The sequence below is a fragment of the Salvelinus namaycush genome, chromosome 17 (assembly GCF_016432855.1).
Source record: "Salvelinus namaycush isolate Seneca chromosome 17, SaNama_1.0, whole genome shotgun sequence".
NCBI classification, from domain to species: Eukaryota; Metazoa; Chordata; class Actinopteri; order Salmoniformes; family Salmonidae; genus Salvelinus; species Salvelinus namaycush.
In genome coordinates this window covers 10,648,785-10,669,395 of record NC_052323.1, presented here as the reverse complement: position 1 = coordinate 10,669,395, position 20,611 = coordinate 10,648,785, and the positions used below count along the sequence as shown (strand labels likewise).

Sequence of the window (20,611 nt, the reverse complement as noted above, 5' to 3'; positions counted from 1 at the left end):
CAGAAGGTCTTGAAAGATAAAACCGAGATGGAGTAGTACAGATGTAGGATCTTCATTTGATCACACTTTTGTTGCTGAGAATTTTCCTGCACTTGCAACTTGTGGTAAATTTGAGTTTTACATTTTTTATTTTTTATTTGCCATAATAATTTTTTTATCAAAAATGCCCATTAATTACAATTCACATAATAATTCATGTTTTCTGCTGTAGCAAACTGGTTCAAATTATGATCCTACATCTGTAGACCATCCAGTCCTTACACCTATCAGCGATCACAAAGGAAAGGAGACAAGGACACAAAGAGACAAGGAAAGGACGCCTTGAGATGAATGTGAACTCAGCCTAAACTGAGGAAGTTTAGCACCAGCAGGACTATAGCAGCAGTAACTCCTGCCACAGCCACGGTTCCACATTAGAGGCTTGCAGGCCCACTCACCCCCTTGTAATTGATTGCAGGGCAGCATAATGAGGTGACGGCTTACAACAGAGACACCGACTCTCTCATTATCTTTACCTACTTTTTAAGAGCAGAAGCGAGACGGCGGGAAAAACTGCCTGGAACTAATAACTAATAACAGAGCCCTGGCTGTAGATGGACATTCATTATTTATGATGTTTTAATAAGTTCTCGATAGGGAGGGAGGAAGGGGTTGAACGGAAAAGGAGAAGTTACTCCCTGGCTTTCCTCCCTTAGGGATGGATCGACATTTACAGAATGGTTACTTGGAGGAAAATTGGGTAGGGTCATGCTTTTTCAATTTCAGTCAAGGGGAAGGTTTAGTATTGTTTAAATCTAGTCAAGGGGAATCTAGTCTTTGTCTACACCTATTCGCCTATACCTGTTCACACCCTCTTAAGCCTTAGCCCCACCCATCTCAAAGGATTCACACGAGGCCATACTGTATGCTAAACAGAGTGAGTAGTGTAGTAAACAACCAAAGATTTCAAGACTAAAAGTGGTAAAAGTAGTAGCCTACAATAAGAAAAAACTCCAGGTAAAAATACACTTTATCTAGTCCTTGGCCCATATTCTAATCTGACTTTGGTGCAGGTCATGTTGTTCTTCACATTACTGTCTGGTGAACACACACAATATCAAATCAAATCTATGTTTATTTGTCACATACAGAAGGTGTAAATGGTACAGTGAAATTTTTACTTGCGCGTTTGCATAGTAGCAATATCAAAAACAAAGTGTCCAGATACAAATATATTATCACTATTAGATGACTCTTACCCCGGCACACTTGTCTAAATTGATGTGTCATGTGAAAGAAATGCTGTGACCACCCCCCAGCCATATCTAGCTAAGTGGATGAGTCACTATTGTCTAGACATGTACACATGTTCATGAAATACAATAGATGGCCAGAATCACACCTGGCGATTTTGATGGTTAATGTAATCATCTGGCAAAGTGGAGTCTTTTGTTTAGACATGTAGCTGGCATAATCCCAACTCGTACTACTACCAATACAAACATTGTCATAGCTGTATTATGAATCTGCAGGTAGAAGCTAGACTCTTACCCGTATCAATAGATGAACGCTTCATGGCAGACTGGAATCATTTAACTCCTACATCTTGTTTGGCCAGCATTGTGTCAAGTCACTCCGGTTCACACTGACCGTTGCGTATGCAGAATGTACCCCATCACAACTTTTTCCAACAGATCTTTGTTGATAGCGCCTGCTAAATTCAGGGCATCAATATTGTTGAGAAAAGTAGCAAAACTTTTATAGTTCTCGATGTCTAATGTTAGATATTTCAAAAAAGCTGCAGTAGAAAGGATTATCGACACATACTGAGCAGCTCATGTTATAGACAGAAGCATGCTACATGGCAGACCAATCCGAACTCATCTCCCGGCATGTCCAGCCCATTCATTATCTCAGCCAATCAAGGCTAGTGGGAAGGTTCCTGGCTTTTTCCATGGCTAAACCAACTAGGCTCGTAATTTAACAATTGTATTTGTACAGATAGCATACATGTTTGTTATTAAGGCACATGAAAGTTCACATGTTCCAGAAGGCATATCTGCCCAAAAATACATTCTGATTTAAAAAATATATATATGTTCAAATGCCTCTCCTGTGAAGTAGTGATGTGCAACATACGCCTTGCTTCCTGAAATGAGTCACATATAAAGTGATCTATAACAACCTGGGAAAGACGTGACTCCGATACATATGGGGATATCATTGTTTTGTTTCTTTGACATTCAGAGGCTGACTTTGCTTGGGAAGTCATCTAAATGATCAAGCTATTCACTTTCTGTACAATAGAATATGTTTAAACCCAGACAGCTTTTAAGGAAACCCTTGTGACCTTTCGTTGGGTTAAGCCACGGAGGAAGAGTAGCCATCTGTTGAAGCATACATTTTTCTGCGTCGGTAGGCCTGCTGTCTGGGGTGAAAAAGTTAGCCTATCTTTTGAAAGTAAAATGCTCAGATTCCTAATGAAGTCTCAGATTTAACAAGACACACAGAAATATAATAAGATAACACATAGGCCTATCTCTCTGTCCATATTTATCCTGTAATTTCGGTAATTAGTGTGGTATTAAAAAAGATTCTGATAATATGTAAAATGATGTAGAATTGCATGAAATGTTTAGAAAAGGCAATTTTTTTCTCAGACCTGTAAATACGATGATAGATTCATACAATGATTTTACTATAAAAGAGATCTTTCCACCCCTACTCTTGTCCACGTGGTCTGCCAACCCACAACCTTCTGACCCGCAGCCCTGTGCCCTATCAAAATCTCTGCATTGCCATTTAATGCTTACAAGATAAAGAAAAGTTTCTAAAACTGCATATATAAGGCTCTGATCTGTCCAAAAAGTGAGGGTAAACGGTAGACCGGTTCTCTGCTATACACTTTGTTCTAATTATTATTTTGTGTATAAGGGAGGGTCTTCCAGGATTCAGGGAGGGTTTACGTCAAATATATTTTGCTGAACGGAGGGCCATACATTTTCATTTCAGAGACATTTGATTTTCTCCATGTAACCCTTAGCATAAATAACGTTAATTCCCTTATTATTCTTATAAGTGTATATTTATCTGAGGTTTGAAATAACATCCAATCAGGTGTGTATGTGCATTGGATTATCACAGATACAGTAAAGACTGAAACTGGAGAGATCAAGTCAATCAAATCAAATTTTATTTGTCACATGCGTGGAATGTAAGTGTAGACTTTACCGCGAAATGCTTACTTACGAGCCCTTTCCCAACAATGCAGAGTTAAAAAGTAACAAAATATATTTTTCTAAAGGAAACAGTAACACAATAAAATAACAATAACAAGGCTATATACAAGGACTACTGAGTTAATGTGCAGGGGTATGAGGTAGTTGAGGTAACATGTACATGTACAGTTGAAGTCGGAAGTTTACATACACCTTAGCCAAATACATTTAAACTCAGTTTTTTAACTTGGGTCAAACGTTTTGGGTAGGCTTCCACAAGCTTCCCACAATAAATTGGGTGAATTTTGGCCCATTCCTCCTGACAGAGCTGGTGTAACTGAGTCAGGTTGGTAGGCCTCCTTGCTCGCACACGCTTTTTCAGTTCTGCCCACAAATGTTCTATGGGATTGAGGTCAGGTCTTTGTGATGGCCACTCCAATACCTTGACTTTGTTGTCCTTAAGCCATTTTCCCACAACTTTGGAAGTATGCTTGGGGTCATTGTCCATTTGTAAGACCCAATTGCGACCAAGCTTTAACTTCCTGACTGATGTCTTGAGATGTTGCTTCAATATATCCACATAATTTTCCTACCTCATGATGCCATCTATTTTGTGAAGTACACCAGTCCCCCCTGCAGCAAGCACCCCCACAACATGATGCTGCCACCCCCTTGCTTCACGGTTGGGATGGTGTTCTTCGGCTTGCAAGCGTCCTCTTTTTTCCCCCTCCAAACATAACGATGGTCATTATGGCCAAACAGTTCTATTTTTGTTTCATCAGACCAGAGGACATTTCTCCAAAAAGTATGATCTTTGTCCCCATGTGCAGTTGCCAACCGTAGTCTGGCTTTTTTATGGTGGTTTTAGAGCAGTGGCTTCTTCCTTGCTGAGCGGCCTTTCAGGTTATGTTGATATAGGACTCGTTTTACTGTGGATATAGATACTTTTGTACCTGTTTCCTCCAGCATCTTCACAAGGTCCTTTGCTGTTGTTCTGGGATTGATTTTCACTTTTTGCACCAAAGTACGTTCATCTCTAGGAGACAGAACGTGTCTCCTTCCTGAGCGGTATGACGGCTGCGTGGTCCCATGGTGTTTATTCTTGCGTACTAATGTTTGTACAGATGAACGTGGTACCTTCAGGCTTTTGGAAATTGCTCCCAAGGATGAACCAGACTTGTGGAGGTTAAAAAGGGGGTCTTGGCTGATTTATTTTTATTTTTCCCATGATGTCAAGCAAAGAGGCACTGAGTTTGAAGGTAGGCCATGAAATACATACACAGGTACACCTCCAATTGACTCAAATGATGTCAATTAGCCTATCAGAAGCTTCTAAAGCCATGACATCATTTTCTGGTTTTCTGGTTTTATGGCTTGGGGGTAGAAGCTGTTCGGGAGCCTTTTGGTCCCAGACTTGGCGCTCCGGTAGAGAAGGGTCTACTGGTTCAGGGAGAGGTTGAAAGTGTCTGTAAAGAGACACTTGCCAGCTGGTCAGCGCATGTTCTGAGTCCGTGTCCTGGTGATCCGATCTGGCCCTGCGGCCATGTGAATGTTAACCTGTTTAAAGGTCTTACTCACATCGGCTACGGAGAGCGTGTTCACACAGTCGTTCGGAAAAGCTGGTGCTCTCATGCATGCTTCAGTGTTGCTTGCCTCAAAGCGAACATAGAAGGTATTCAGCTCGTTTGGTAGGCTCGCGTCACTGGACAGCTAGCGGCTGGGTTTCCCTTTGTAATCCATGATCGTTTGCAAGCCTTGCCACATCGACGAGCGTCAGAGCCAGTGTAGTAGCATTCGATTTTGGTCCTGTATTTACTCTTTGTCTGTTTGATGGTTCGTCAGAGGGCATAGCGGGATTTCTTATAAGCGTCCGGATTAGTGTCCCGCACCTTGAAAGCGGCAGCTCTAGCCTTTAGCTCAATGCGGATGTTGCCTGTAATCCATGGCTTCTGTTATACCATAGTATAACATACTATGGAATATTTTAACTTAAATATATGGTAAAGCATTGTAAAAAATGTTGATGGGCTCCAGTGCTGAGCGGTGCAGCTGCCAAAAGCCTGAGTAATTTTCTCCTACTAACTCTAGTCTCTCCTGATGTGATAATGATGTTTCACCATCATATGTCTCGTATAAAATTCTCTGCCAATTTGGAAGCTACAACAAAATAATCGCTGCAAGTTTCAAGCATGACACTGGTTTCAAAAGGCTTTTCAGTGCTCATACTCTTAAAATAGGCCAATGGGACAGGTGTATAGTCATTATATTTCTGATATAATGAAAACCCTTGTGGTTTATAAACAAGGGATTGAAATTGCTCCAAATGTACAGAAATCTATTTCATACATTCAATCTAAGTGAAGTTACCTGTTGAGTTTTCTGATGGGATTGGGTAACCTTTTCAAGTGACAAAATCATTGTGCAGCTGTGAAGTAATACAGTTTACAGCATAAGTTTGGCCTGAAAACTAACCCCTTTCTCTCGCTCCCATTTCTCAAAGTTGAGATCAACATTCACCCTCCGTCCTGTCATCTTCTACAAGCAGCTACTTCCCCCTTTGCTTCCGAGCTGCTATCGCAGAACCATTCCAAAGGGAACCAGGCTTTGATCTGGTGCCGCTTTTCCATGAAGAGACCTGGAATCTTACATTCCTTGTCAACTCCTGCCCAGTGGCAGATGGAGGATCCGGGGCCGCCGAGACAACATCACATGCTCCCCCCTCCACAGACCTCACCCTCATCACTCTATTCCTATTTTTGTGTTTTATTTTTTTGTGTTTTCTTGTCGTTTGGAAAGCTGTGGTGAATCTTAACTCTGAACTGGCTCTACCCAGGGCTTCTAGGAGGGTATGTCCCAGATTCTCTTTTTTTGTTGCAAGTTGGTGTGCTTGCTTGGCTGAGCTCTGCTCTGGTTCAACGCCATTGGAAAAACAGTGTAGCTGTAATATCAGCGTGGCTGGTTGGCTTACCAGGCCCTTGTCTCCAGCTGCGTTTTAATTCAATCCCTATTGATCTATATCTCTCCTCCCAAGGACTCTGATATCATATGAATTGGGCTTGGGGATGGGTTCCCCATGTTATTGTATTCCATTGCCATAAAGGGCATTAGTAGCCTACAGTGCACCCCAGATCCAGTTTCAGTCAATACCGGCTAAATAGAGTAGCAATTTCTTTCTTGTTCAATGTGTCATTACAAAATGGGCATATTTCTTTACGCAACAGGGCTCTTTTGAATTCACACTCCCTCTCTCTATGCTTATCACTGTACGGCCACTCGCGGCGGTTTAGATATATATTTTGATTGAGCAATGAGAAAATCGCTTCGCTCACCACTGTGTGTTTTAAATATATTGTTACTGTCTTGTTAGGGAGAAATCGATGCTCTCTTCAGATAGCAGCCATTTATATCTCTCTGAAAGGGCTGCTCTCCACTACAGGAGACTCCCAGCATCCTTTGCAATGAAAAAAATGGGTGGCTGCATTGGACGAGGTTATCCCTTGGTTAATGTGACATGGCTGTCTGTGACCTTGCCGGTTGTTAACTGCCCGGATTATTATTGTGATAATGTGGCAATTAAAAAGAAAGCGCTCCATCAAAATAGGGGGCTTATGGTCCAGAAGATGGATGTGCGGAGATTACATGGCAGCGGGAAATGCATTAAGACGGCAATCCATTTTTACTGTATGGCTGGGAATCTTAGCTCCGACGGCTGGGTTATTAAGGCCCATCCTCATTGATATCCATTCCCAATCAATACCCCTCTGTTGCCTTAAAAACAGTCAAGTAACACGTGGGAGAAAGGATTGGACATAAAGAAAGTCAAATCAAAAGCCAACCCTAATGAGACACCATGAGTCTGGAGGGAGAAGGAGTGTCTTTTTGTGTTTATTTGAAAAAAATGATTGCTTTAAACAAATTCTAATAATTCTAGATTTTATTCAAGTGTTTTGAAATGTTTACTGAGCGAGATGTCCTTAGTTTGATTTTGAACACGAATAGCAAATAAAAAGCATGGTTGCATTTGATTGTATTAACAATTTTTCTCCCAGCATGCATCATATTGAAAATTACATCAACATTCAAATGTGATTAACTGTTTTCAGTGTTTGAATAAAACCTCTTTATGAAACAGAGTTCTAATGTAATATCTATGTTTTTTATTTTCTTTTGTGTTTACAGATTCTTCTTGAAATTCTTCCTCAAGTGCAATCAGAACTGCTTGAAAAATGCAGGGAACCCACGAGACATGAGAAGGTTTCAGGTAAGGCCATATTTATTGTTAAACCTGCCACTATAGTTCCACACAACATACATTTTCTCATTCTGCTCACAATGCAGGTACATGAATTGAAAACAACAGTATATCGTTAACGTTCTCTGTTTATCCCACAGGTGGTGGTCTCCACTACAGTGAACGTGGATGGCCATGTCCTTGCTGTCTCTGACAACATGTTTGTCCACAACAACTCCAAACATGGCAGGAGGGCCCGACGCCTGGACCCCTCTGAAGGTACAACTGCCTCACACTTACAGACAACATGGCACTTTCTCTAAAACCTCAGTACATCTTGGTGTCTTTGGCCACCTGTGTGCCAGTGTCTAAAAACTTTGGCTGTGGTGAAAATAATGGTGCCCCATTTTATTTTGCCCCACTGAACAACTGACTTTTAATTACATCATCCTCTTTATTGGACTAAATGAAACCATATCCTTATGTCTGGAAAAGGATGATGACATCCTCTTTGAAGTGGGAACCTTTTATTACCAAAGCCCTAAAAAAAACACCCCAGAATCACATTGTAAAATCTACCTCACCGCGTCGTTTGCGGTTATGACGTAACATGGTGCCATATTGTGAGAAAGAATAGTACTCTTGTTCTTACCGGCAATATTAAAACATTGTCCCCTACCTGCCTAGCGACCACACGGCCTAGCACCTGGCTAGGCACAGTGAAACAGTTTAAACTTATCGCTTTGAACTAACTTCTTACAAGTTTCTGAGTTGAAAAATGACAAGAGCATTGGGATACTCTGGATAAACAGTACTTAGGCATTCATAGAAACACTGTGAGCGAGAGTCACATGGGTGGTCACCACTGACAGCACCAGAGCAGAGTAGTACAGTGCCATTGTGTGACTGGAGTCAGAGCGCCATTGTCTCCCTATGCAGACTCGAAGGCTATCACTGAAGTCAAGGCCCCAGTGAGGGAGTCTCACCGTCTTTCATCTCAGACAGATTGGGATGTTTTCAGAGGCGATAAAGCCAACATCTGCTCCTGTCTTTTTTCCATCCCCCCTAAGCCCCCCCCACCCTCGATAAATGTACAAAGTTTCCAGTCTGTTTCACAACATTGTGTTTTATTCATTTGTGAGTCCCCAATTTGACTGTGTGTTTACGGCTGTGACAGAGGGAAATTAATAGCGATGACAGTAGACTACCAAGGAAAAGCCTCTTCTCCAACAACACCCTAAAAGAAAACATGTTAAACGGTGTGAGAGACTCTGTCAAACAGTATCCCATTGGAGGAAGCACATTGCGTTCATTTATAATCTACTGGCTTCAATTGTCATTCAACCCTTAAAGGTCTGTTTCCCATGCCTCCTCTTTTGGGATCATCTTTACATTTGAGATGGCTATACAGTTCCACCACTCCAGGGCACAGTTAGCATGACTACCTTTACACCATGGACCAGTAGGCCTATGATATTCAACTCATCCTAATATCAATTGGATTGGTATCGGTCTCTGACAGACATACGATCTGCTTGCAGACTGTGTGGCAAATGTATCCCACCTCCACCGCAAGCCACAGTCATTATTTTGATCACTTGCCTCTTTCCCCTTTTTGCAGTGCAGTGGCTGTTTTGGTCAGATATCCTGTAGACAGGACCGGTTAGTCGGCCTGTCTGTCTCCATTCTGTTGTGCCTACACACAGTCTGGTCAGGCAGGAGACACTGTAATATTTCTGTTGAGCTTATTGATCCTCCGCCATCAAAATAAATGTCATCATAACTCTGCATTTTTGATGACTGAACTAATTGACATCGTAGACGGCAGGACCGTATGCAATTAGACATCTGTTTGGGGGAAAAACACACCAATTGTATGTCATTTGTTAATGCTACCCTTGCATTTTATTAGTCATATTGCAACCGGACAGTGACTTAACATTCCTCTGAGCATATAACACATTTTTGGCCCAAAAGTGTAACCACTCCTTTTGTCAAGTTGGGGGATTTAACGGTCCTGGTAAGTAGAAGTCATACCCGTTCCGCTGTCTGTGTTTCCGAAGCAGCTACGCCCTGCATCAAAGCCATCAGCCCGAGTGAGGGGTGGACGACCGGAGGAGCCACTGTCATCATCATCGGAGACAACTTCTTTGACGGACTGCAGGTGGTCTTCGGCACTATGCTGGTCTGGAGTGAGGTGGGTCCAGATACACACACACACACACACACACACACACACACACACACACACACACACACACACACACACACACACACACACACACACACACACACACACACACACACACGGAGGCTAGGTGAAGAAACTCAGAGAAAGACGCGGTGTATAAGGCAGGGCATACAATATTGAAATATGTCCAGAGTGCTTCAGAGACGACAGAGGCTACCTCAGTGCTACACCTGGCTCACTCTGTTAGTCAGGCAGATGCCTCCATGCCACAGAGTCTCTATCTGGAAATCTTTACACATAGTTCATGACAGTTCATCGGTGTGTATTCGGTTGGGTTTACCGTGCTTCATCGTTTGGCCATATGTACTGACTGAACTGGAAGTTGCTCCAGATATTATTGTCTTCTAAATTACTTTTAAAATGATCACATTTGAATTTGCTAGACAGAGTTGTGGATGATGCTGTAAATGCACCTTTGAGATCAAACTAAGACTAAGTACGTCTATTGTATAGTAAGAAATGACCATACCTCCCACAGTGCACTGCTCTTAGCGTTTAAACGAGTGTGCGTGTTGATGTGTTCCAGCTAATCACGCCCCACGCCATCCGGGTCCAGACGCCCCCTCGCCACATCCCAGGGGTCGTGGAGGTCACGCTCTCTTACAAATCCAAGCAGTTCTGCAAAGGGGCGCCAGGACGTTTTGTCTACACCGGTAAGATCACTGTTCCTTCCTTTTTATCTGTTTTACCCTCTCTCTATATCTCTCTGCTTCCTCCTCCCCTCCCCTTTAAAGCACTTTGGTATCACTTCATCTGAAGGTCTGTTTTTATTAACATTAGTACATAGGTTAACCATTATATTGAGTTTAAAAAATGGGCATTGGGACTGTCACCACATCTTCCTATAGGGTTTATTGTTCTCCATGCTATATATTATCATACATATAGTGGTGGCTCCATTCCCTGTACTCCTATGTCCTTTCAAGGTGGTAAACATTTCCCTTGTGCAAGGGCATTGAGTCCTACCCTTCTTTTTGCTGGAGCTTTTCCCCAGGTTATCCTTCAAGCCTTTGTCTGATGTCCAGACTTTTATGCCGGGGCGTGACTGCCGCCAGAATGGAGTATCGCTCCCTTAAATCAATGCTTTACTATTCCCGATTATTCCATCGGAATATCCAGATGCCATTCAAAGTAGCAGAAAGGTCAGATGGATGGCTGTTTAGTGTGATAAGTAAATGTCACTGTGTTGCCGATGAAAGAGGGGACTGTGTTAAGGCTTTCTGTTAAGCACAGGTTTATCGCTGCAGCCTTCTCCCCTCTGTTCAAAGCACCGCTTAGTTCCCATGCAAGTGTGAGCGAAGCAAATAGACAACTTCACAATGGGCCGTCCAACCCAGCTTACGGTTCCTTTTGCAATGCTAATATCTGATTCCATTTGACGATATGACTGACAACTGCTCGGTGTATTGCTTTTATGGACGTGTGTGGTGAATAGAGTCCTCCTGTTATCTCGTCCTGTACGTCTATTAGGCCGCGGGACGGGTTCTGTAGAGCAAAAATGTGTTGTGGATCCCTGGAAGGAGTTGTAATACTTTATGTGGTCACCGAAGTACGGTGTGCGGTGAGCATTTTATGATTTGAAGTCGATAAAAATGGAAAACAAAAACTTTTTGACTTGATTGATAGCAAATCAACAAAGCTGTATTTCCCTAGTGGTGACTCCATTCCTAACACAGACAGGTGCCTGCATCATAATATTGTAAAAAAAAAAAAAAAAAAATGCTCATTAGCCTCTAGTTCTTCTCTCCAGATTGAGACCCATATTGTGCACACATCAACATTTAATCTGATTTACACATACATATTTCAAGATTGTCTGTGTGCATTTCTGGAGCCTGTTTATTGTGCCAGGAGTGTCTTCTTCATGAATGCAAAATGAGGCAAGCTTTTAAATACTAAATAGGCAAGCTTGTGTATAATTGAACAGGAAAGAGAATGCATCCAGGCTCAATGATGTCATTTCCTCTGGGGAACTTCCAGATGCCCAAGTGAGCTCGTCTTTCAGTGCGTCCCCTCCCAAAAACATAGCCCTCTCCTATCAAACAGCGTTGAATAGCGTAGCAAATCAGTTGAGTTGTAGAGATGACATACCAAAGGTTTTAACTAATGTAACACATTATTTTGTTTGATATCATGCCAAAAAAGAGGGAGTGTTCCACACGTCGTGTTATGACAGAGGTACATATGGGTCTAAATGTTTTATTCTTTTAAACTCAGCCGAGGGAGAAAAAAGAGACCTAGATAAGTTCCCCTCTTTCCCTTTCTTCCCTCTGTAGCAGAGAACGGTGTCTCCAGGCTTTGATCCTAGGCATTAAAACTGTTGCCATGGGCTAGAATGGCAATACAATGAACCTGAGCGAATTGCGCTCCTGGGGGGCACTCTGTTACCTGACACTTTCTATGTGACTGCAGCTTATCTACAATACAGAGACATACAGGACTATGTTGACTCTGTCACTGCCTTAATATGTCTGGGCCCACATTGACTTATGAGACAGTGAGAGATTGGTCTCCTTGATATTGGAACTAAAGAGTTGGGTCTGGTGTCTAGACAGATATTATAGGTGCTGGTTTCTCCTATAACCAAACAGACAGACAGACCAGTGGCTTCTTGGATTGTTTGCCCTCCAGTCAGAATCATTAATTTGAGCCTTCTCTTGTGCAGTACTTGAAATCCATATCTCACACACATGATATCCAAATACAAATGTGATGGTTTCTCTCCCACACACTTCTTTCTCCTTTTTATTCATGCATCTTCCTCTTATTGCCAACTGCACATCTCCATCTTCCCCCTCTCTCTCCATCTCATCCTTTACCCTTTCTTTCCCTAGCCTCCCTCTCCCTCTCTGCCCCCTCTCTTCTCTCCTCCCTCCCTCCCCCGGACTTCCAGTCTCTCTCAGGGGTTGTATATCCCCAGGTGCAGCTCGAGGAGGGGAGGGTGAAATTAATGAGGGGAGCCTGGAGGTATTGACTTTCCTGGGAAAACACAGCTCTCTAAAAATCAGTGGCCAAGTACTGCAATAACTCAGCACCCATCGATTCCCCTTCCCCATAGGCCACATTGATCTATGCATTACAAGCACTGAGGCTGGCAGCATGGATCCAGCAACACCACCCTGCCTTAACACCACCCCACTAAATACTGGAATGATGATACTGCTACTATTACTACCACTGCTGTTACTGGACCACCATTACCACTACTAACACTACTACCACTACCATTACTACTACTACTACTACTTTCTAGTACCACTACTACTATCTAGTACTACTACCACTACTCGTGGAAATTGTACTATTTTTAATAGTGTTACTAATTCCTCTGCCATAACGGATGATAATATTCATAGGAAGTGAATGCCATCATTCGTGGATGGCAGTGTAGTGTACAACACACGCGCTGTGCCGGATCCATTTCATGGAGTGATGCATGGTTTGAGTCTGTGACTACTATTTCACTAGCCTGGGGGGCAGCAGCCTCAGGGGGTTCTCGTGGCAAGCCTCATCTTGTCCAAATCCCCCCAAACAACAAAACACATCTGTCTAGAGGGAGAGGACGTGTGACCCAGAGGTTGGGTGTTAGAGTGAAGGGGTGTGAGAAGCCAGTCCAAGCTACATAGCCTTTTATTTGGGTTAATCTGACGTGTGGCAATCCAGTGCTGGTTTGGATGAGGTTATTCGGAAAGGAGAATGCAGCCAATGGCAGAGACAGCTAGCAGGAGCTGCTGTTGGGACCTGGTTGTTGTGTGGCGTGAAAGGAGACCTGGCGCCCTGGCGGCCACTCCCTCCCAGGCTGAACCCTTAAGAGGTTTTCAGCATGGGCAGTCGCTGTTTTCTCTCAGGGCATATTGCCTTGGAGTTGGGCAGGGCCAGTGTTCCTATCACAGCGAGGAGAAAAACAATGGTCCACTCTGTACTGTACCTTACCCCTCTCTCTCTCTCTCTCTCTCTCTCTCTCTCTCTCTCTCTCTCTCTCTCTCTGTCTCTGTCTCTGTCTCTGTCTCTGTCTCTGTCTTTGTCTCTCTCTGTCTCTCTCTGTCTCTCTCTCTGTCTCTCTCTCTGTCTCTCTGTCTCTCTCTCTGTCTCTCTGTCTCTCTCTCTCTCACACACACACACAGGGGCTGGCCACATGGAACATATTAGCAAAATGTTCCATACAGTATGCTGAAGGTCTTGTGAACATGTAACAAAGGAGCGAGAGTTATACCTCGGCTTCTCCGTCGTGTCGAATTTGAGCCTCTGTAAAATATTTGACTTACTCGACGTGGTGTGTTGGTCCTTCCCAGCCCTGTCGGCGATCTCTTTTTGTAGCACTGTACGCTGACTAATTGACTACTGCGCTTTTATTGTTTAAATACTCTCACTGTAACACATGGAGGTAATTATGCGCAAGCAGGCGTGGTATCAACGTGCGTGCAGTATAGAAAGAAAAATTATCACTTTTACACAATCATGTGTTAATTGTTTTCCAGATGTCCATCTTTGCTGCACAGTAGTCTTCCCCATGATTGAGCATACATACCCCCCCACCCTGCAATACATACCCCCCCACCCTGTGCCTACAGTATTGCACTGAACCGTCGGATCAAACATTTAGTTTCTTCACGTAGACACAGAAGAACATCACATCGATGGTTGTCCTCTAGAGCATGGGGAGAAGTGGAGGTGACAGCAACACAACCACTCCCTTCTGTTGCCTCTCTCGTCTCCTGTGAGATCTGAGAATGACGCAACCCCTGTGATTAGAGTGTGCATCCGCTTCAGCGGCAAGATATGTTAATCAGCTAGTGAATAATTACCTCCTTGGTGCCTTGATTAGACCGGAGTGACAAGGCTGGGAAAGTGTGTGCCTCAAAGAAATACCCCCTCACACACACCTGAGAAGTTATTATTTTTGAGTCACAGGCTACAATACCCCCACAGAAACGCTTATTATCTGAAATGAGTTCTGCTAGTCCCCCCTCCTTAAAGTCGAGTAGATCTCTGTCTTTGATATATGAAATGTGGCATGTCTCTGTGGAAGAGAGGGGAATTCCCTCAGTGGAGATCTGGTCTGTCTAATAAAAGAGGAATCTTCTACCGGTAACTTCAGGGAATCTAGAGTAAGTGTAGTTTCATCACTTGTAGCGTTAAATGGATGTGATAAGTACTCATTGACTTGGGGCTGAATCCAGACATGAGTTATGTCCCATTGACATCTGTGTAGGATTTACAGAGACATACGGAGACAAAATGCGGTAAACTGATAGGCCTACTTCATTGAAAATACAGTTCAGTATTTAGAACCCTTCCTTTTTTCGACATTTTGTTTTATTCTTACATTTCTTAAATTGTTTTATTCTTAAATTCTTAAAAAATATTTTTCCTCATCAATCTACACACAATACCCCATAATGACCTAGCAAAAACAGGTTTTTAGAAATGTTTTCACATTTATTAAATACCTTATTTACATAAGTATTCAGACCCTTGCTATGAGACTCGAAATTGAGGTGCAGGTGCATCCAGGTGCAGGTGCATCCTGTTTCCATTGATCATCCATGAGATGTTTCTACAACTTGATTGGAGTCCATCTGTGGTAAATTCAATTGATTGGACATGATTTGGAAAGGCACACACCTGTCTATATAAGGTCCCACAATTGACAGTGCATGTTTGAGCAATAATCAAGCCATGATCGAGCCAGGAATTGTCTGTGGACCTGCGAGACAGGATTCTGTCGAGGCACAGATCTGGGGAAGGGTACCAAAAAACTTCTGCAGCATTGAAGGTCCCCAAGAACACAGTGGCCTCCATCATTCTTAAATGGAAGAAGTTTTGAACCACCAACACTATTCCTAGAGCTGGCTGCCCGGCCAAACTGAGCAATCGGGGGAGAAGGGCTTTGGTCAGGGAGGTGACCAAGAACCCGATGGTCACTCTGACAGAGCTCCAGAGTTCCTCTGTGGAGATGGGGGAACCTTCCAGAAGGACAACCATCTCTGCCGCACTCCACCAATCAGGCCTTTATGGCAGAGTGGCCAGACGGAAGCCCCTCCTAAGTAAAAGGCACATGACAGCCCGCTTGGAGTTTGCCGAAAGGCACCTAAAGGACTCTCAAACCATGTGAAACAAGATTCTCTGGTCTGATGAAACCAAAGGTGCTTCAACAAAATACTGAGTAAAGGGTCTAAATAGTTATGTAAATTTCAATTTTTTTATTTGTAATAAATTAGCAAACATTTCTAAAAAACTGTTTATGCTTTGTCGTTATGGGATATTGTGTATAGATTGATAAGAAAAAACAATTTAATCCACAAAATGTGGAAAAAGTCAAGGGGTCTGAATACTTTCCGAATGTACTGTACCCATTAAAAGATTCCCTCTTTCCTCTGAAGGTCAGGTGTGGTCTATCGTTTTTCTCTCTCTTCAAAGCTATGTGGTCTAGTGTGGTGTCAGACAGGGGTCACTGGAGGTCATAGGAGTCATACAGACTACATCAGTCAGGCTAATTGTTCCCATATCACCAAAGTGTTTTAGTCTTAATTAGAAGTATGTGTTTGGTGAGGGAAGAAGCCCTTTCATCTTCCCTGGTGGCTCTCCACTTTAAAGAGGCCATGTCTGTCTGGGGCCAGTCTGTCTGTCTGTCAATCACAGTTTAAAGTTCATGAAATTTCTATGAGCATCGATCGCAAGGGGGCCCGGATGATTGATCAAGCCTCTTGCTTTGAATTTCTCTTTTCTATGCTCTCACTATGATGGGATGTGTGTGTGTGTTGTGTGGGGGGCGTGGTGTGTGTATGGTTACCCGTAGGTCTATGTATTGAGTTTGTACAGTGTGTTATATATACAGTGCAGAATAATATGCTGATGGAGTCATGTTTGGGGAAAGCAACTGTTTTTACACAGACAACAGCATACCGCAGTTCAAGCCAGAGTTCTGTTTAGCATCGCACGTTTGTACGCGTCCCAGTGGGTTGCTATGTCATCTTACTCTGAATGAGGGACAAATGAAAGAGCGAGAGAGAGAGAGGGGGATGAAAGGAGTTAATCAATAGCGTAGTGCACGTGTGTAACAGTAACAGGGCGGCTTTAGATGCTTGTTGACCGGTCGGTGCCCCACAACCCCCAGCCGACAACACACAGCCGCACTTGACAGACTCAGATCAGGCTCACACTGTTAGTGCGTCCGACAATTTCTTCCCTCAGAAGAGAGGGAGGAAATGATCTGATACACACATCTGTAGGCGACGGGGGCAAACGCAGCGATGACCTGCATCAATCATAACATGAATAGAGATGATAGGAATGGAAAATTGGAGCCCATGTTGCTCAAGCTGCTTCAAATCCCCTGTTCGGTCAGCCGGGCGGTGGGGATGGGCTGGGGCCTTGATGGTGTATCTCATATGAAATATGGACTCCATTTGAAATGATACGTGCAATATAGGGAAAGCCACGGAGAGCCTATGTGTTGAGTGGTGGAGCAGGATAGTGGAGATTTATGGGTTTGAGGATGATCCTCATCGGGGACATGACTGTGCCTTCAACAAGGATATCACTGGAGTGAAAGGCGTCAAGGCGCTGAAAAAAGATTCCCTAAAGTGCATATTCCATCCATCAGCTATATCTGGTAAACATGTACAGAATCAGCTAGCAGCCAAGTAGAAAAGCAGAAGCCACCTAAGCGGTTGGAAGGGCAGCGACGGTGAGGGAAAGTAAATAGAAAATAGCTCAACATAAATAGATGTAAAACGCATTGGAGTATGAGGATGTAAACATATGCTGAATAAATGGATACATATTTTGCCAAGGCACCTCTTGAGCATGCAAACCCTATAAAGCTTTGGAGCCTTAGTCTCTACACCCCGTGAGACTGATTGTAAAAGAGCAGTGAGACTTGCTACGTTCCAATAATATTAACTAGCTTCCTTTTCCCTCTCTCCCATTCTGGACCACCGATCTGAAAGGACTTGATTTGTTTCAATTCTGCAGTTGAACACCTATCCAATCCCTCAGTAGCAACAAAGGAAAGGAAGCTATTTCAGAATATTGGTGCCTAGCCCACCTTAACTCTATCATGTTTCCCATATTTGTTCGGTTCAGGGGTGTAAGTAAGCGTCCCCTCTGATCATGTCGACCTTGTACACTGTTCTAACTCTGACTTAACCTCTTGCTCCTGCGAACTGAAGTCGTTTGGGTCCTTTGGAATAAGACAGAGAGCAACATGGGAATGGATTTTTGAGGGAGCTTTAGGTAGCCTCCTCCTAAACCTCTAGAAATAGGTTAGGGCATCTGGCTCGACATGTGGAGGTTTTTCCACGTGGGTTGAAAGGTGAAATGTTACACATGTACGATCAAATGGGCCCTTTTTGTTCACAAAAAATAAAGACTTTGCTACTTGCGACAATCCTCTCAACCTACAGAAGTGGAGTTTTGCATTTAAATGAAGTCCGAATGATATCAGAGTATTAAGGTAGAAGACATGACACTTAAGGCGATGATTAAATTAACATTATCATCTGTAATACCAATTAATGCTACATGGTCTATCTGACTTTAAATGCCTAAAGTTTGGAGCTCGTTGTTTTCCTGAACCCGAAAATGTCTGTCCTGCTTGTGTTGTGCCCTGCTGTCACCAGCACCATGTTTCCCTATCTAATACAGTTTTGTGCTTTGGGATCATATTTCACTAGAGCTCCTCTCAGGCTTGGTTGAGTGTGTTAGTGGAAATTCCCATTCACCCTCTCCCTCCCTTTTGTCCCAGTCGAGTGGTCACCTAATAACGACGCTCTGTTTAGTGAGACCCCAGTCGACCGTTTGATCACTTTCATAGAGCGAGAAATAGAGAGCAATAAATGGATGATTAAATAAATAAATAAAGTATACCCCCCCGCCCACACCTCTCTTTCTCCGTCCCTCTCTCTCCCTCACTCCTACTCCCGCACTCCTACTCCCCGCCTCCTCTTCCCAGCGAACTGCATTATCTTTCCCCCTTGAAAAAATCCAAACGTCAGACACCACAAAGACGACTGGGCCCCCGAAGAAAAAATCTATACAAATTACGATGGAGAAAGTGGCACTGATGGCTGGAATTGCAGCATATGTTTACACTAAATCAGGCAATCTATCTTCATATGGGGTGTGTAATACGTAGGGGGTCAGGGTTCGCGCAGTGCGCCGGCGCTCTCCAATTACTCGGGCTCTTTGCGAAGGAGGCTGCCGTATCGATTGGCCTCGAACAGGGGCCTGCAGGTAGCCAATGGGGTGCTGGGGTCAAAGTGCAGTGGGATTTTAATAAGGGGAAGTAATGGACTTAATTTCTGAGGGGCCTGGCAGTAGAGGAAGAGATGTCTGCTTCACTACCCTCTTGTCTCCCAATCGAGAGGTTCATTAGGAGGCAAGCTTTATGAGATTACATTCTCTCTCTCGCTCTCTCCCTCTTTCTTTCTTTTTTTTGCTCTCTGTCTGGTCTGTCTGTCTCTCTGTCTCTGTCTCTCCGTCTCTCTCTGTCTCTCTGCCTGTGCTGCTCATTCCCTTTTCTATTGCCCTGTCTCTCTCTGTCTCTATGTCTCTCTGTCTCTGTCTCTCTCTCTGTCTGTGCTGCTCATTCCCTTTTCTATTGCGCTGTCTCTCTTCCACTGGTTCTCTCTGATAGTGTCCCACTCTCTTGGTATATTGGCTGTTTTTCAAATTTTCCCTGATTGTGTTGAAATTCCATTTTACAATGCTCAGCCCTAGCTCTCTGACAAGGCCTAAGGAATACCTCATTATCCAAAGACGTGTTTGGTTTCAAAGTAGACTATCCCCTTCATCCCGACAAGGGAGAAATTGTCCATGAGAGTGTAATCTGTTTGGGCCTTGCTAACGTTCCTCTCTAGGTCCCTCTCAGGGGACAGGGGCAGATATTCAAAATGGCAGCCTGTGTGGAGAGGGCACGTCTAGGCTCCGTCACCCTTCAGATAACATCCTGACCCAGCCGCAGCCTGAAAGCCCTTTTCTCCTTCCCTTGGTGTGAAACGAGCCTCAGACAAATTTGATTTAGCAGCTCGCGGGTGCCCGTTCCCGGGGAAAGAAAACAAATATTGTTATAATGGTAATAACATCTATTTGCCGCTCGCGACAAACGGCAGCGGGCCTTTGAAAAGACCCTACGCTGCCGCCACCACCTTATTCTTATTCATGAAAGCACCGGTTATGCATATTAGCGCAAACTAGCTATTCTACTCACCGGCATTTGGTGTGTCAATCATCCTTACGGAATACAAGAGGCACCGGTGACAAAAGCGGAGAGGGCAAGAAGGCTGACAAATTGTCCCCAAAGTCAAATTTGACAGCCTTTTATGATTAATGGGCTTGATTATGGAGAAATATCTCTCTAACTCATTTCCGGCTGTTTCTCTTTTCTCCTTCGTCTCGAAATGGAGAGGAATGGAGATTGCGTTGTTTGCAAATGTGGGGGGGGGGGGGTGAAATAAAAAGGGGGGTACCTGAGAGGCTTAGAGTGAGGGAGGTGCAATTGAATTAGTTAGGAATGCCCTGTGAAAGGGATAGCGACTGGGACAGGTTGAGTGGAAGGTCTCAAGCTTAATAAATAGAATAGACGAAAGAGAGAGACGTGACGGTGGAGGAAGAGATCGCCTGACGCCGGGCTGACACTCAAGGCTATTGTAGAGCACATGTATCAAGGCAGGACAGCTAGTCAGGGGAGATATTCCTCTAGAATGTGACATAACACCTTCATAAGGCCTACATAGGCATACAAGCGTGGAATTAAATGCATGTTTGAGCTGCTTCACTCAGCAATGTTCCAACCTTGATAATTCTCTCTCTTTCCAGCCTTGAATGAGCCAACCATCGACTACGGCTTCCAGAGGCTACAGAAGGTCATCCCCAGACACCCAGGAGATCCCGAGAGGTTACCTAAGGTCAGTGGCGTGCCTCATAGGA

General features: G+C 43.7%; 1 protein-coding gene across 7 annotated transcripts in view; it reads left to right on the top strand.

Moving 5' to 3' along the window:
• The window catches only part of LOC120062001 (transcription factor COE1-like), an 89,658-nt gene that overhangs the window by 55,520 nt on the left and 13,527 nt on the right, over window positions 1-20,611 (top strand). For 3 of the 7 annotated variants that reach the window (XM_039011795.1, XM_039011797.1, XM_039011793.1), the window contains 5 exons: window positions 7,377-7,458; window positions 7,590-7,707; window positions 9,495-9,625; window positions 10,206-10,332; window positions 20,501-20,589. In XM_039011795.1, coding sequence (XP_038867723.1) covers window positions 7,377-7,458; window positions 7,590-7,707; window positions 9,495-9,625; window positions 10,206-10,332; window positions 20,501-20,589 — 547 coding nt within the window. Of the gene's footprint in view, window positions 1-7,376; window positions 7,459-7,589; window positions 7,716-8,534; window positions 8,551-9,491; window positions 9,626-10,205; window positions 10,333-20,500; window positions 20,590-20,611 lie in introns of all 7 variants that reach the window. The other 4 variants (XM_039011796.1, XM_039011791.1, XM_039011790.1 and 1 more) reach the window with 3 other exon arrangements.